The sequence below is a fragment of the Myotis lucifugus genome, unplaced genomic scaffold, assembly GCF_000147115.1.
Source record: "Myotis lucifugus unplaced genomic scaffold, Myoluc2.0 scaffold_50, whole genome shotgun sequence".
Lineage (NCBI taxonomy): Eukaryota > Metazoa > Chordata > Mammalia > Chiroptera > Vespertilionidae > Myotis > Myotis lucifugus.
Genome location: NW_005871098.1, coordinates 7,292,348 through 7,310,237, shown reverse-complemented (window position 1 = coordinate 7,310,237; position 17,890 = coordinate 7,292,348). Strand labels below are relative to the sequence as shown.

Below are 17,890 nucleotides of genomic sequence, written 5' to 3'. Positions count from 1 at the left end.
TTCATTAAGGCTGAGATTGAGATTGTCAACATTGTGGATAAGACTCAACATGACTATATACTTAATAATTTGATAGTAGTTTATTGGTTGGATTTAATAACTTAAAAAATAAAAAAACTGATTTAATATTTTTAATAATAAAAGGTTAAAAATATTTAACTGCCCTGACTGGTTTGGCTCAGTGGATAGAGCATCGGCCTGCGGACTGAAGGGTCCCAGGTTCGATTCCGGTCAAGGGCATGTACCTTGGTTGTGGGAGCATCCCCAGTAGGGGGCGTGCAGGAGACAGCTGATCGATGTTTCTCTCTCATCGATGCTTCTAACTCTCTATCCCTCTCCCTCATCGATGCTTCTAACTCTCTATCCCTCTCCCTTCCTCTCTGTAAAAAATCAATAAAAATATATTTTTTAAAAAAAGTGAATCAACTAATGTAGTACAATCTTTTTAGCATTAATTTTTTAAAATCATGTGTTTAATCCAATGTGACTTAAAATGTGCTTTTGGAACTAATGTATCACTGTGTAAAAATCATTTAAAATGTGCTTTTGGAACTAATGTATGTATTTTCCCCCTTTAAAAAAAAACCCCTAAGATCAGACTGAAGGGTCCCAAGTTCGATTCCAGCCAAGGGCACATGCCTGGGTTTCGGGCTCGATTCCCACTAGGGGGTGTGCAGGAGGCAGCCAATCAATGATTCTCTCTCATCACTGATGTTTCTATCTCTCTCTCCTTCTCCCTTCCTCTCTAAAATCAATAAAGAAATTTAAAAAAGATATTATATCTGGTTAAAAACAACAACAAAATAACTTTAAACCGAGCAACAAATATTTGGGCATCTTTTTGATTCTGTTAACTGACATATTATACTGATTATGGAAAAATTCAAAAGGACTGGTTTTCTTAGTAAAATATGAGCATTTAATCAAAATACTTTTTTTTTGCAAGATCAATTTTATAATCTGATTATTTTATGTAATATAGACTGTACTAAACATACTTTCAATTACTTTATGTATATTAATATAGACTATACTAAACATTTTTGAATGCCTTACAAATCCTATATAATAAGAGGCTAATATGCAAATTGTCCCCTTTACCTGGAGTTCGACCAGGGGGCGGGGCTGGCTGGCCAACTGCCCATGGCCCTTCCCCCTGGCCAGTCCCGCCCCTGATCGGCCTCCCCCACCCCAATCAAGGAGGGTCAGCCAGACCCCACCCGTGCACGAATTCGTGCAACAGGCTTCTAGTACTTGAACAAGCAAGAATTATTTTCTAAGTGTTACTGTGGAACTTAAAAAACCCAATAACCGAAAGCACTATTTAAAACAACCTCTCAGGTTATTCAACATTAAATTAACTGCCCTTTCTCATATGTTACTTTTAAATTCTAAGTAATTAGATAACTCAAATGAATCAGGCATATAAATATAAACTAACAACTTTGGAGGTAGGCCATGGAAATTATGTTGGAGATAATACCTAACTGCATCATGACATCAAAAGATGGACTTTATTAATGACACCCAAATACATATTACTCAAATAATGCTGGTTATGTTTCACATTCATGACACATACATAAAATTTTATGTAAATGAACACTAACTTCTCTCCGTTGCCCCAGGCAAACAAGGTCCCATCCTTACTAAAGGTATAGACTTTGCAATTTTTCCCAGATTCCCTGAAAAGGACAATAAAAAAAGTTTAAATTAATAAGCATTAATACTTAAAAAAACAACTGATTAAAAATTCACAATCTTACTACTAATTTAATAACTAAGAACTTATATAAATTTTAGAAAATAATTCTAAAATGCTTTTGTCTACCAAAATACTTTATCTCTTAAAATGCAGCTTCAAGAAACACTAAAGTAAGCTGGAAATTTATTTTATACCAACTGGTCAATATTAAGGGGGGGGGGAAGCTGTTTAGGGTGAATATCTAGTTTGTGTGACAACCCTAAAATGTAAATGAATGTGGAAGTTACCAGCTATCAGCCCTGAAACTGAGAGGGCAAAGGATTTCAAAAGGGAGACTTTGTGAAGAATGTCCCAGACCACTTGCATAAAAAACAATGGTGAATAGAATATCCTCAAGTGGCTAAGAAGTTCCCCTGGATTTATCATATGTAGAGGCAGAAAGTATAACATGAGGATCTTCACATTTAATAAATGCAGATGCAGGATTCTGTAGAAAACACTGACTTTTGGCAATATTCTACCAAATGGTTAAAACTCTAAGTACTGTATCTCTCAACTGGAGATGGCTACTATGATTTCCCCGTGATAGTGAGGATCCAAACAGAAAGTGTATGTGTTTACATGTTGATGTCCATCTTTAGTCACAACATTAGATCAGTACTTCATGGCTAATAAATATTTGAATTATTAAACAACAGTGCATTGAGAACTAACCACTACACCCCTTTTAAACAGGTTATTATCTTTGCATTAATTCATCTGAACATGACATTTGTGTTTCTGCAATCACACAGTAATGGCAGCTTATACTCATTTTGTGGTTACCAAAATATTATTTTTTATCTCTTACAGCTATGACCAAGATGTCCTTCATCCTATATTGTGAAAATCATTTCTGAATCTTAAGGCAGAACTTTACAATTATCATAGTCAATTCCACTCAGGTTTGGGTCTATTATTCTAGCCTACAGAGATGTATTTACATCTTGATTTTTCTCTTTTAAGACACTAGTTATTCCTTACAGCTTAATGGAATGTATGAAGTATAAAACATCATCCTGCCCTAACTGGTTTGGCTCACTGGATAGAGCGTCGGCCTGTGGACTGAAGGGTCCCAGGTTCGATTCCAGTCAAGGGCATGTACCTTGGTTGCCGGCACATCCCCAGTAGGGGGCGTGCAGGAGGCAGCTGATCGATGTTTCTCTCTCATCGATGTTTCTAACTCTCTATCCCTCTCCCTCCCTCTCTGTAAAAAATCAATAAAATATATTTAAAAAACAAACAAAAAAAACCCCCATCATCCTAAGCTATCATTTAAATTAAGTATTAAGAATGCTGCCCTGACTGGTTTGGCTCAGTGGATAGAGCTTCGGCCTGCGGACCAAAGGGTCCCGGGTTCGATTCCAGTCAAGGGCATGTACCTTGGTTGCGGGCATATCCCCAGTGAGGGGTGTGCAGGAGGCAGCTGATCGATGTTCTTCTCTCATCGATGTTTCTAGCTCTCTATCCCTCTCCCTTCCTTGCTGAAAAAATCAATAAAAAATATTAAATAATTAAAAAAAAAAAAAGAATGCTGAATGAGCTCTTAAGATCCTGTGGCTCACCAATAGTCCTTCCCTCAAACTAAAATCAACTCATTTATCAGCTGATTTCACAGCTCTTAACCAAAAACACTCTGTCATTATCATCATATAACCCAAAAAACTGTCAACCTAGCGGGTTTGGCTCAGTGCATAGAACATTGGCCCGCAGACCCAGTCCCAGGTTAAATTCCAGTCAAGGGCACATACCTCGGTTGCACGCTTGATCCCTGGCCCCGGTCAAGGGGCATTCAGGAGGTAACCAACTGATGAGTCTCTCTCACACTGATGTTTCTCTCTCTCTCTCTGTCTCTCCTCCCTCCCTTGCACTCTCTAAAATTCAATGGAAAAAATATCCTTGGATGACGACTAACAACAACAACAACAACAACAACAAAAGACTATCATTTCTCAGATACTTTGCCAAAATCATGATCATAGTTTTATTCTGATGTGTCTGGAAATTCTACTCAGAAAGGAAATGAGTTAAACTTAAAACAATTTGTTCTTGCCCTAGCCCAGTGGTCGGCAAACTGCGGCTCACGAGCCACATGCGGTTCTTTGGCCCCTTGAGTATGGCCACGAAGTTTCAATCGCACTGTACGGGCGCGCCCGCACGTGGTATTTTGTGGAAGAGCCACACCCAAGGGGCCGCAGTTTGCCGACCACTGCCCTAGCCGGTTTGTCTCAGTGGATAGAGCGTCAGCCTGGAAAATGAAAGGTCCCAGGTTCGATTCCGGTCAACGGCATATGCCCGGGTTGTGGGCTCGATCCCCAGTGGGGGACTTGCAGGAGGCAGCCGATCCATGATTCTCTCTCATCATTGATGTTTCTATCTGTCTCTCTCCCTCTTCCTTCCTCTCAGAAATCAATAAAAATATATTTTAAAAAAAATTAAAGTCATCAAAAAAAACACCAATTTGTTCTTAGCAAGCTCTTTTTGATTCTAATAATCAGCCCTTTATATCATGATTATAAACTGTCCTTTTAATAACTTATTCTAGAATAGTGTTTAAGGTTCAAAGCAAGCTTACTAGATTACAGAATCCAGAATTTAATTCTTTTTTTCAATCTTGGCAATTTTGTCTATTTCCATCTGATATAATCATTTACTTATTTTTAATATATTTTTACTGATTTCAGAGAGGAAGGGTGAGGGAGAGAGAAATATCAATGATAAGAGAGAATCATTGAGTGGCTGCCTCCTGCACTCCCCCTACTGGGGATTGAGCCCACAACCCGGGCATGTGCCCTTGACCAGAATCAAACCCCAGACCCTTCAGTCCACAGGCCACTGCTCTATCCACTGAGCCAAACTCGCTAGGGCCTTCTGGTATAATCTTTTAAATGAAAAACTTAAAATATACATACAAAAAAAGGAGAAAGAGTATGATAACCCACCAATGTACTTATCACCAAGCTTAAATAATTAACTCATGGCCAATTTTATTGAATTTACTCCCTACCTTTATATTTAATGCCAGAGTATTTTTTTAAATTTAAAACAAAATCGTTATTTTTAAGATTATTAGAGATGTCCCCGTTGCCCTACCCCCCACAATGGCCCCCTCCACCCGGTTCCCACCCTGCTCCAGGCCTTCACCACCCTATTGTCTGTGTCCATAGGCAATGCATATATGCATATAAAGTCATTGGTTAATCTCTTACTGCCTCCCCTCCCCATGTCCCTCTGAGATTTGTCAGTCTGTTCCATGTTTCCATGCCTCTGATTCTATTTTATTCACCAGTTTATTCTGTTCATTAGATTTCTTGTTCGTTTATTTTGATTTTTAGATTCAATTGTTGATAATATGTATTTATAGCCATTTTATTATTCATATTTTTATCTTTTTTTGTTCTTCTTCCTCTTAAAGAATACCCTCCAACATTTCATGTAATACTGGTTTGGTGGTGATGAACTTTATAGCTTTTTCTTGTCTGTGAAGCTCTTTATCTGACATTCAATTCTAAATGATAGCTTTGCTGGGTTGAGTAATCTTGGTTGTAGGTCCTTGCAATTCATCACTTTGAATATTTCTTGCCATTCCCTTCTGGGCTGCAGTTTCTGTTGAGAAATCAGCTCACAGTCATATGGATGCTTCTTTGTAGGTAACTAACTGCTTTTCTCTTGCTGTTTTTAAGATTCTCTTTGTCATTATCCCTTGGCATTTTAATTATGATGTGTCTTGGTGTGGGCCTCTTTGGGTTCCTCTTGTTTGAGACTCTGTGCTTCCTGGACTTGTAAGTCTATTTCTTTCACCAGGTAGGGGAAGTTTTCTGTCATTATTCCTTCAAATAGGTTTTCAATATCTTGCTCTTCCTCTTTTCCTTCTGGCACCCTCATAATGCAAATGTTGGTATGCTTGAAGTTGTCCCAGAGACTCCTTATACTATCTTCATATTTTTTGATTCATTTTTCTTTCGTTCTTCTGATTGGGTAATTTTTGCTTCCTCATATTCTAAATAATTGATTTGATTCTCGGGATGCTCTATTCTACTGTTGAATACCTGTAAATTATTCTTTATTTCAGTTACTGTATGTTTTATTTCTGACTGGTCCTTTTTCATGTCTCAGATTCTCATTAAGATCCTTAAAAGTCTCACTAGGTCCCTTGAAGCTCTCATTAAGTCCCTTGAGGCTCTCATTAAGATCCTTGAGTAAACTTATAACCACTGTTTTGAACTCTGTGTCCAGTAGTTTGCTTGCTTCCATTTCTTTCATTTGTTTCTATGCATTAGGTAGAGCTGCTGCATCTCCTGGAATTGGTTGAGTGGCCTTGTGTAGTTGGGTGTCCTATAGGGCCCAGTAGCTCAGCCTCCCCAGTCTCCTGAGCTGGAAACTTAAGGTGTTGCCCTTTGTGGGCTGTGTGCACAGTCTTGTTGTAGTTGAGCCCTGACTGCTGTTGGCATCACTGGGAAGAATTGACCTCCAGAGCAGTTGGCTGTGAGGACCAGCTGCAACTAGAGTGGAACAGCTTCTGTAAAGGAGACACTTCTATAGAGCAGGACTTGATTCAGTGGGGCTTTGATGCTCACCGAGTCTGCCTCTTGAGTGCGTTGCTTGTGGATGTTTAGAATTATAATCTGATATGGTCTGAAGCTGTCTACTGTGTGCACTGGCTCTGGGGCCTCCGGGAGATGCAAAATCAGCCACTGCTTAGGGCCACAAGGCAGGAGCTACAGAGGGATCTTCAGATGGCTGCTACTTGTATTGAGCTTGGAACTGCCCAGGTGAGGCCCAGCTATTAAGCAATGCAGGCTGGTGCTAGTGCTGGGTTTTGGGCCTTTTACTGATAGGTTTGGGGCATGCTGACACCAGCTGCTGCTTGTTTGAGAGGTTTTAGCAAGGTCTGAAGCCTGCACCAGGACAGGCTATTCATATGGAAAAGCCACTGCCAACAGCTTCGGTGGGGCTGCAAATTGAATGAGGTGGGGGTCTCAGGGAATCACCAGGGCGGAGCAAACAGTGTGGGCCATGCTGATGGAAACTCAGATATGGCTGCCAGTCAGCTCTGTGACAGGGTAGGTCCCAGCACAGAAACAATGACCCCTGTGAGCACCCCCATTTGGGAGAAAGTCACCCCCAAGTTCCTGCCCTGATGCCAGACAGTCCAGTTCCTCCTCGTATGTCCCTGGATCCCCCAAGCCGCTGCCTGGAAGCAGAATCATGTAAGAACTGCCTGAGGCTCCAGCAGTTCTGTGTCACTCAGACACAATCCAGGCTGGTTTTTACAGTATGAAGTTAGGGGGACCCTTAACTTCCCAGCTCTGGGATCCTGGGCTGGGGGTCTGGTATGGGGTTGGGACCCCTTGCTTCTCATGGGAGGCCTCTGCAGCTGGGATATCCCTCCTGATTAAAAACATGCCACACATGGGTGACCAGCCTGTTCTGTGCCTCCACCCCTCCTATCAGTCTCAATGTACTCTCTTTTTTAGTTGTAGAACTTCCATTCAGCCAGATTTCAGGTGGTTCTGAATGATGGTTGTTCTGTATTTTAGATGTAATTTTGATGTGGTTGTGGGAGGCGGTACCAGTTTTACCTATGCCACCATCTTGGTTCCCTCACCTCAATGCCAGAATATTTTAAAGCAAAACCAATCTCATATCATTTTACCCTATAGTTTAGTATACATCTCTAAATTATGAGGACATTTTAAAAAACATATTCACCATCATGCCACTTCATCTCACAATATCAACAATAACTCCTTACTATCATTTAATACCTGGTACTGAATATGTGGTTTTTTAAAAGCTCCTCACGTCATTCAATAAATATCCAATAAATCTGAGAACCATTCATCCAAAAGCTTCATTAGAGCCAGGTTTTGTTGTTGTTTTCTACCTTCATAGAAGGTAAGTAAAGGGTGTCCCAAAATTCACGCAAGAAGTAATTTTGATAGAAAACACAGGTTTATAATTAAAAAATTGTAAATTTTTTATTGATTCATAAAGTATACAGTATAGGGTTATGTATGGAATAGCACATCGGGTAAATGGCCTCCACGGCTTTGCTGGCACATACGCAAAGCCGTGATCTTCATTGGTCTTCATTGTCCCTGCTCCTGGGCCATAATTGGTACTTGGTAATGCTTATCAAATTGAAGGGATTGAAATCAAAGGGCAACAGATATTAGAATCTGATTCAATAAACCAAGTAAAATTAGGTTTTTATTTTTTGTTGTTGTTAATGCTCACGAAAAATTCAAATCTTGCGTGAATTTTGGGACACCCTTTACCATGTCATAATGCCTCCTTGTTCTACTCTTAATGATGCTGAGATTGTACTGGACTCATTATGTGCCTTCTCAGACCCACCTAACCTTTCCAGCTCCCAGGAATCAGCTATTCAATGAAGAGACCACCTCATCTCCTAACACCACTGGTTGTCTCAGACTCTTCAGGAGTGAGGGCCATATTTCAGCATGGCTTCCATTATGCCAAATGCAGTAGCAGGAAGAGGAGCTCTGGCATTCAGATACAACCCTAACACACCAAGAGAAGCTGTGGCTGTAGATACACTTCTTACCCTTCTCCACAGCAGATTGTTTGGAAGCACAGTGGTTCCATATAGCCTCTTTGGAGACAATCTGCATTACCAAGCAACCTGGCTGTACTCTGGAAATCTGTGGTCTGCTCAGTGTACCCCATACCATATTTGCTTTCACTTCTTTAGCTCATTTCCTATCCCCCTCATTCTTGAAGCTTTAGACTGCATACGGCAACGAAGTGCAGCACAAAAACTTTGGCACAGATTCCTGTTGTCTACAGTAGTGCTTTTCAAATTACCTGAGGATTAACAACAACAACAAAAATTCCACTTCTTGGCCCCCACCTCAGATTTAATAAATCAGAAAATCTGGGGAGAACCAAGATAAACATGTGTACTCACAACCACAGTGCCTCTCACAACCACATCAAAATTACATCTAAAATACAGAACCACCATCACCCAGAATGCCTGAAAGGTGGCTGAATGGAAGTCCTACATCTAGAAAAGTAAACACTCTGAGAATGGTAGGAGGAGCAGAGGCACAGAACGGGCTGTACCAGCACCCACGTGTACCACTTTTTTAATCGGGAGGGAAATCTTCTATGTGGAGGCCCCTGTAAGGAGCAAGGGGTCCCAGTCCCACACCAGACACCCAGCCCAGGATCTCAGCACTAGGAAAAGAAGTACCCATAACTATGGGCTGTAAAAACCAGCAGGGATTGTGGCTAAGTGACACAGAGGATGCTGGAGACCCATCTGTTCCTCTTAAAGGGCTGGCACATGAACTAACTAACAAGGTCCTGCTTCCTCTGAGCTCCAGCAACAGGGCGAGGCTCTGGGGGACACAGACACATACGAGGAGAGACTGCAAAGTCTGGCATTGGGGCAGAAACTCAGGGGCAGTTTTCTCCCTGAAAGACATGCTTGCAGGGGTCATTGTTCCCATGCTGGGAACTCCCAGGTCGCAGGGCTGGTTGGCAGCCATTTCTGTTTGCTCCACCCGGGTGATTCCCTGAGACCCCGACCCATCCAATTTGCAGCCCCACCCAACCTGTATGCAGCAGCTTTTGCATATAAATGGCCTGTCCTTGCCCAGGCTTCACACTTTACTAAACTCTCTCAAACAAACTACAGCTGGGCCAGGAGCCCCAAATCTATCAATAAAAGGCTCAAGACCTGGCACTAGCACCAGCCTGCATTGCTTCACAGCTTGGCCTCCCCTGGGGACTTACAACCACGATATAAATAGGAGGAATCTACAGATCTGTCTGTAGCTCCTGCCATATAGCCCCAGGCAGTGGCTAACTTTGCACAGCCCTAGAGACTCAAGAACCAGTGCACCCAGTGGTCAGTGTCAGGCCATACCAGATTATAACAATACACATCCACAAGCAACACATTCAAGGGGCAGACTCAGTGAGCCCCAAAGCCCCACTGAAACAAGTCCTGCTCCATAGGAGTATCTCCTGCACAGAAGTTCTTCCACTGAAATCGCAGTTGGTCCTCACAGCCAATTGGCTGGGAGGTCAATTCCTCCCAGTGATGCCAACAGCAATCAAATCTCAACTATAAGACTGTGCACAGAGCCCACAGAGGGAAACGGGTGAGGGGACGGGAAGAGATTAACCAAAGATCTTATATGCATATATGCATTACCCATGGACAGAAACAATAGGGTGGCAAAGGCCTGGGGTGGGGCGGGAACCGGGTGGTGGGGGAACATGGGGAAAAAAAGAGGGACATCTGTAATACTCTCAACAATAAAGATTAAAGAAAAAAAGAAAATCTGGGAAGAGATCAGCAATCTGTGTTTAAACAAGCTTTTCAGATGTTTCTGATGCATGCTAAAGTTTTAGAACTACTGATTTTTTTTAGAATCATCAAAAAGTGATGGTCTAATCCCATCACTCCTTTTACATTACTGGAATTCTTCTTTACAAAAGTTATCCTCATCAACAATTTGGTTACTCTGAAAAAGTTTTACAGAAAAGGTAAGATAAATGCTAATTTCTTTTTATTGATCAACTAGAGGCCCGATGCACGAAATTCGTGCAAAAGTAGGCCTTCCTTCCCCTGGCTGCCAGCACCAGCTTCCCTCTGGCACCCGGGACCCGGGCTTCCCTCCAGCCACTGGCAGGCACCAGGACCTGGGCTTCCCTTGCAGCCCTGGCTTCGTCCAGAAGGTCGTCCGGAAGGACGTCTAGTCTAATTAGCATATTACACTTTTATTATTATAGATTTTCAAAGTAATGACCGAGAACCACATCAATCTTTAATTGTTGACCAATAAGTTTTAGAGGAAGGGTTTTGGGGCAAGTGTTTATATACCTGACATGTCTTAATCCTTTTAGTCATAATTCTTCTTTTTAAAAAATGTTTTTAAAAATTGATTTTAGAGAGAGAAGAAGGGAGAGAGAAAGAAAGAACAACACTGATGTGACAGAAAAATATTAATAAGTTGCCTCCTGCACATGGCCCAATCGGGAATCAAACCTGCAAACCCAGATATGTGCCCTGACCGGGAATCCATCTCACCACTTTTTTGTATGGGAGGACACTCTAACCAACTGAGCCACCTGGCCAGGGCAGTCATAATTCTTTTGAATGCTCAAACTTTCCCATCTTAGGTTGGAGTGAACCCCTTCAAGTTGACTTCTATGATCCTTTAACAAAACTCTATTAGTCTTTTATAGCTTCCTTGCTTTCAGGCACTAGATGTCTCTAGCTCAACTTGCAAATTTTCTGTCCTAGACCTGGAGTAAGCCACTTCTCTAAGAGACAGGTCATTTTAGTGAAGAATGGTGTTTAGAGATTACAATCTGTGATGCAGAGGTATTCTCTGCCGCTAGGTTATCACTATTTCTAGACCTTTTCAGTGGACAGAACTAGGAAGTACAAGTGATTTTATGAAAAAAAATCATGAATAAAATTAATTTTTTTAAAAATCACGAATTCATATTGACAAATGCTGTTATGTTGGAAATCTTGGTTCCTTAATAACACTGTTTTATCCTATAATACATTTAAAATGATAATATCAACTTTGTGTTAATAAAAATATTAAATGCATTTAAGAATTTTTCAGGTCATCATTTAGTTATGCTACCCACGTAACATAAAGCAAGGTTCACTTGTTTCCATTTTATTATTTTTCTTAAATTTAAAAGAATACCATGGTCCAAAGTCAAAACTATATATACACCAAAGTTCATTCATAGACCTATCCCTTGAGTCCTGTAATTCTCTTTCCACCTATAGATAATCACTTTGGTTCATTTTTGGTTTGCCTATTCATTGTTCCTTCTTGAGAAAAATACATCTATACCTATTTTAGTTGTATACTATATAGATACTATAGAGGCCCAGTGCATGAAATTCGTGCACTGGAGGGGGATGGGGGATCCCTCAGCCCAGCCTGCGCCCTCTTGCAGTCCAGGACCCCTTGCTCCTTACTGCCGCCTGCTCGATGCTCCTTACTACTCGGCTCACTGCTCCTCAGTGCTGCCACAGAGGCAGGAGAGGGTCCCATCACCACCGCTGCGCTTGCCAGCCGTCAGCCTGGCTTCTGGCACTGACCACCAGGGGCAGCTCCTGCGCTGAGCATCTGCCCCCTGGTGGTCAATGCGCATCATAGTGACCGATCATTCTGGTTGTTCCACCATAAAGGTCACTTAGGCTTTTATTATATACACTAGAGGCCCGGTGCATGAAATTCATGCACTGGGGATGGGTGGGGGGTCCCTTAGCCCAGCATGTGCCCTCTTGCAGTCCGGGACCCCTCCCTTGTTACTGCCCACCTGCTTGCTGCTTCCTACCGCTTGGCTTGCTGCTCCTTAGTGCTGCCACGAAGGCCTTGGGTCTGCTGGGTGCCGGGCCTGCGGGTTTGTGTCTCTGATACCCCCAGCAGCCCCAGCACCAAGGTGGCAGGCCTTGGGGCTGCTGGGTACAGGCCCCCCGTTGCGTGTTTGTGTCTTCTATCAGGCCCCCAGCAGCCCCAGCACCACCTAAATAACTTAAGGGAAACTTTATTTAGTCTTCTTTTAAAAGCAATCTAGTTTAAAAATGAGTTGCAGTTAAGACAGAACAAAGAACATGGTACCTAAGAGTGAGATAGACTGACAGAGGAGAGGCTGGGCACTGGTCAGGGGCTTACATGCCAACTGATCTACACCTGGGAAATGATGTAAAATCGGTTTCTTTAGTTTTCTGCTTAATGGTCTTCTCCAGCACTGAGGTCAGAGGAGCCGCCTTCCAGCCCGTAGGCTGCTTCTCAGAGTCGAAAATTTCGCCATAGGCCTCTGCCTAGGACAGGACCTCTGAACCCCCAGGGTGCATAAACACACAGGGCTTCCATCAGGCTCTGCTGATCCCAGGCAGGAGGCCTCTCGGCTCCGCTGATCCCTGGGCCCGGGAGGCCTCGCGGCTCCGCTGATCCCGGGGCCGGGAGGCCTCTCAGCTCCACTGATCCCTGGGCCGGGAGGCTTCTCGGCTCCGCTGATCCCGGGGCCCTGAGGCCTCTCAGCTCCGCTGATCCTGGGGTGGGGAGGCCTCTCGGCTCTGCTGATCCCCGGGCAGTGAGGCCTCTCTGCTCTGCGGCTTCAGGGCTGTTTGGCTTCGCTCTACCGCTTGGAGCCTGAGTATGCAGATTAACCGCCATCTTTTAGCTTCTATAATTGAAACATTGTATCTTTTGGAGCTGTTGCTTCAGGAGCTCAGAGCCCCGCAGCTGCAGGCGGGAACCTTGGTTTCCTCTATCGCTGGGGCAACCAAGCATCCTGTTCTCAGCTGCCTGGCTGCCTGCCGCCATCTTGGCTGACAGTTAATTTGCATATACTCACTGATTAGCCAATGAAAAGGGTAGCGGTCATACACTAATTACCATGTTTCTCTTTTATTAGTGTAGATATTCATTCTTTCCTTCCTTTATTATACCTTCTTCATTCTGTGATTTCATGAAAATTATAAGCAGTGTTTTTTGTAAGTTTTTCCTCATTCTCTAAGACAAAATTCTTCAAAGGTAGTGGTTGATCTCAATTACACTATTGTCTACACCAGTGGTTCTCAACCTTCCTAATGCCGCGACCCTTTAATACAGTTCCTCATGTTGTGGTGACTCCCAACCATAAAATTATTTTCGTTGCTACTTCATAACTGTAATTTTGCTACTGTTATGAATCGTAATGTAAATATCTGATATGCAGGATGTATTTTCATTGTTACAAATTGAACATAATTAAAGCATAGTGATGAATCACAAAAACAATATGTAATTACATATGTGTTTTCCGATGGTCTTAGGCGAACCCAAAGGGGTCACAACCCACAGGTTGAGAACCGCTGGTCTACACCTTTTCTTTTAAACATGCTTAAGCTATTATTTTCAAATCTAAAGATCATTTTTCTTGATAGAATACATGCATTCTTTCCAACTTCTGTTAATATAATACAATGTGCCACAAGAAACTAGCCGTTTTTTCTCCTTCTCAGAATATAACAACAACAAAAATAATTTAGAGTGTATTACATAGTTCCAGCTAACATCATTCAAACCATACCTTGGAAGCACTGTACTCTCTGTAAAATGTGGTGGTCCATTCACCATGTACAGTCCTTCTGATCCTCGGACTAAAGAAATAAAATGAAAAGAATCACCATGACTTTGTTAATAAATAGTTACCACAAATGTCTTAAGAAACAAAAAGCTTTCCGTCAAAATATTAATAAAATTATGAAACATTTCTTAGACTTATAGAATGTTAGTGTGAAAAGGGCACAATTTTCTTACCCTATTGCATGAAATCATATAACTGCTGAGAATAAATAGGTAATGCAATAGATTGAATGTTTGTGTTCACCCCAAATCCTCAAGCTGACACCCTAATCCCAAGGTGATATTTGAAGGTGGGGTCTTTGGGAGGTAGTTAGATCACAAGGGCAGAGCTCTCATAGATGGGATGGATTAGTGCTCTTGTAAGAAGAGCCTAGAGAGCTAGCTAGCTCTCTGCCATGTCAGGACACAATAAGTAGTTGGTAGTCTACAACCTGGAGTAGGGCCCTCACTAGAACCCAACCATGCTGGCACCCTGATCTCAGACTTCCAACCTCTAGAACTGTGAGAAATAAATTTGTTGTTTATAAGGTACTCAATTTGTTATAGCAGTCCAAAATAAGACAGGTAATACCCCTCATTTCTTTTCCTATAAAGCATATTCATTTAGTCTCTAAGGAGATTACTTCAATAAATCCACTTTTACTATTTTATAAGAAATACTAGAGGCCCGGTGCACGAAATTTGTGTAAGGGCGGTCCCTCAGCCTGGCCTGCACCCTCTCCAATTCGGGACCCCCCCCAAGGGATGTCCGACTGCCTCTCACAATCCAGGACCGCTGGCTCCTAACTGCTCGCCTGCTTACCTGCCTGATCGCCCCTAACCCCTCTGCCTGCCTGCCTGATTGATCTTAACCACCTCTGCCCGCCTGATCGCCCCTAACTGTTCCCCTACCGGCCTGATCGCCCCTAACTGCTCCCCTGCTGGCCTGATCGCCCCTAACCGCCGCTGCATCGCCCAGCACCCGGGCTTCCCTCCCTCTGGCTGTTCGCAGGCACCTGGGATCCGGGCTTCTCTCCAGGCACCCAGGACCCGGGCCAGCTTCACCTGGGCCGGCCACAGCCGCAGGGGACCGTGGGCAGGCAGTTTTGCCTGGGCCCCAGCTGCAGGCGCCTGGGACCGCAGGGCGGGCAGCTTGTCTCTCTCCGGGACGCAGGCACAGGCGCAGCCGCTGGTGCCCGGGACCGTGGGGTGGGCGGCTTGTCCCTCTCCCGGGCCACAGGCTGGCTGGTCCCCATTCCTCTCTCATGAGCTCATTTCTGCCTGGCTGGTCCCTACTACTCTCTCCCCAGCTCATTTGTGCCTGGCTGGTCCCCATTCCTCTCTCCCCAGTGTTGAGTGTCTGAGCAGTTCTAGCGCGAGGGCATGCGGGCGTGACAACCATTTGCATATTAGCTCTTTATTATATAGGATATGCAAGTACACTGAGATACAACATTCATACTTGTATTCCTTCATTCAAATGAAAAAAGTGATTTTAGTGTTATATTTTCACATTTCTAAAAATATTTATTTATTGATTTTTAGAGAGAGAGAGAGAGGGAGAGAGAAACATCAATTTGTTGTTACACTTATTTATGAATTTATTGGTTGCTTCTTGTGTGTGCCCTGACCAGGAATCAAGCCTGCAACCTCCGCATATTAGGATGATGGCTCTAACCAACTGAGTTACCTGGCCAGAGCTATTTTTACATATTTAATCTCATTTTCAGAATGTGTTGATGTTGGAAACAGAATTAGAAGCTGAGTCTAAGTTCAATTTTTCTTTGTATCAGCTTAATTTTTCAAGTAACTTTTACAAATAACAACTCAAAATCTTAACTGTTATTCGTGAAAATGTAATTCTGCTATAACAGAAAGAACCTGAACTCAAAGGCAGACTTTTGTTTCTATCTGGCTGTGAATCCCTGGCTATATCACCTCTAAATCTGTTCCCTAATCTGTAAAAATGAAAACATTAGAACAGAGGGTGGCTGTGTGCTTTATATAAACTAGAGGCCCAGTGCACCGATCGGGGCCAGGCCAGCTGGAGGGAGGGGCTGCAGGAGGTTGACCGGCCACAGTGCGTGTTACAGTGACCGGTTGTTCCAGTCACTTGGCTTTTATATCCTATATAATAAAAGCCTAGGTGGCGTCATGCCCTCACGCAATGCCTCGCGCAACACTGCCACAAGATGGCTGCCCACACAGTGGAGGCGGGGCCCAGTGGCCGCTCCGCGTGGTGAGGCCTGGGGGTCCCGCGGCTCTGCACGGCATGGAGGCCAGTCCCAGCGTCTCCACCGCCTCACGCATAGGAGGCAGGTCCCCGCAGAGGAGGCGGGTCGTGGAAGGGGAGGGCAGTTGTGGGTGATCAGGCCAGCAGAGGAGGGCAGTTGTGGGCAATCAGGCTGGCAGGGGAGGGCAGTTGGGGGCGATCAGGCTGGCAGGGGAGAGGATAGAGGACAATCAGGCTGGCAGGCAGAAGCAGTTAGAGGTAATCAGGCAGGCGAGTGGCTAGGAGCCAGCGGTGCCGGATTGTGAGAAAGATGTCCCTGCGGGATTGGGCCTAAACTGGCAGTCAGACATCCCCCGAGAGGTCCCAGATTGGAGAGGGTGCAGGCCAGGCTAAGGGACACACACACACACACACACACACACACACACACACGAATTTCGTGCACTGGGCCTCTAGTATATAGATGATGACATCAAAATACAGTATATATTCAAAGCTCTTAAAAATGTAAGGCATGCCCGGGCAGCATGGCTCAGTGGTTGAATGTCAACCTATGAACTAGGTCACAGTTTGATTCCTGGTCAGGGCACGTGCCTAGCTTGCAGGCTCCATCCCAGTGTGGGATGTGTGGGAGGTAGCCAATCAATGATTCTCTCTCATTATTGATCTTTCTAGCTCTCTCTCCCTCTTCCTTCCTCTCTGAAATCAATAAAAATGTAAGGCATTATTAATATATTTATACTTTCTCAAACTAAGAAAGCAAGTGGGATTAGACACATTCATTTACGAAGTCCCCAATGATAGTAATGTCCTAAAATATTGTGTGAACAAAATTCAAGATTTAATAAGCATAAACATCTATAGAACTAGATTATACTTTTGAAAACAGCTGAATTAGAAGCTTCTAAAGCTGAACCAACTAAATTCATTCAATATTCAACAAATGCTTATTGGGGGAAAACAACAACAGGAACAAAAAACTACCTCTCAGAGCCTATGTTGAAATACTGGAAAGGTACAACAGGGAGAAAAATCAGCCTTGTCCCTGACCTCATTAATCAAATAATTAGTCGAATATATGGAATTCTATTACTGTTTAGTGCTACAAAGGAAAGATATAAGGGACTAATAGAGTGAATAATAAAGTTTTTTAAATGGAAGGTTATGGAACATGTCCTTGATTAAGTAATTTGTGTGCTGACATCTGAAGGCTGAATACCAGTTAACAAGCAAAGAGAACAGGAACAAGTGCAAAAACTCCATGACCAAACATCAGAGGAAGGGAAAGAAGGCATGTGTGGCTAGAAGGAGATGGAGTTGGGGAATAAAACAGGGCTCAGACCAAGCAGAATTTTGTGGCCTAAGTTTGGCAGTACTGGTCTCTCACCGTAGCCTAAGAATGGTGGGAGACTTTAAGAGGATTTTAAGATTTTAAAAACCAGATTTGCATTTTGAAAAGGTCGGTTTAGAGAATAAACTAGAAAGGAGTAAAAGTGGATGTGAAGAGACTAATCAAGGCGGTTCTACAGTAGCCCCACAGGAGAGATTAAGAAAACTTGGGGTGGGGCAGTGGAAATGGAAGGCAGAGAATGAGTGTTCAATATGTAAAATATAAAACTAACAGGACTTATCCTAGAGATTTACTATTTTATGAGCTAGAGTTACTATTTTATGAGCTAGAATTCAGCAACAGCATAAGAGCTGAAAAGAAGAAAAGTTTTACTGAGGTCCATGGCCACAATTACAGCTGCTTCCTTTTCTGCCAGCTATTCACAAATCTTCCACTCT

General features: G+C 43.2%; 1 protein-coding gene across 4 annotated transcripts in view; it reads right to left on the bottom strand.

Moving 5' to 3' along the window:
* EIF2A (eukaryotic translation initiation factor 2A) overlaps window positions 1-17,890 on the bottom strand; it is a 57,950-nt gene that overhangs the window by 30,605 nt on the left and 9,455 nt on the right. For 2 of the 4 annotated variants that reach the window (XM_006088667.3, XM_014455805.2), the window contains exons 2-3: window positions 13,835-13,904; window positions 1,611-1,685 (exon numbers count right to left, since the gene is read on the bottom strand). In XM_006088667.3, the coding sequence (XP_006088729.1) occupies window positions 1,611-1,685; window positions 13,835-13,904 (145 nt within the window). The remainder of the gene's footprint in view (window positions 1-1,610; window positions 1,686-13,834; window positions 13,905-17,890) is intronic. The other 2 variants (XM_014455804.2, XM_014455807.2) reach the window with 1 other exon arrangement.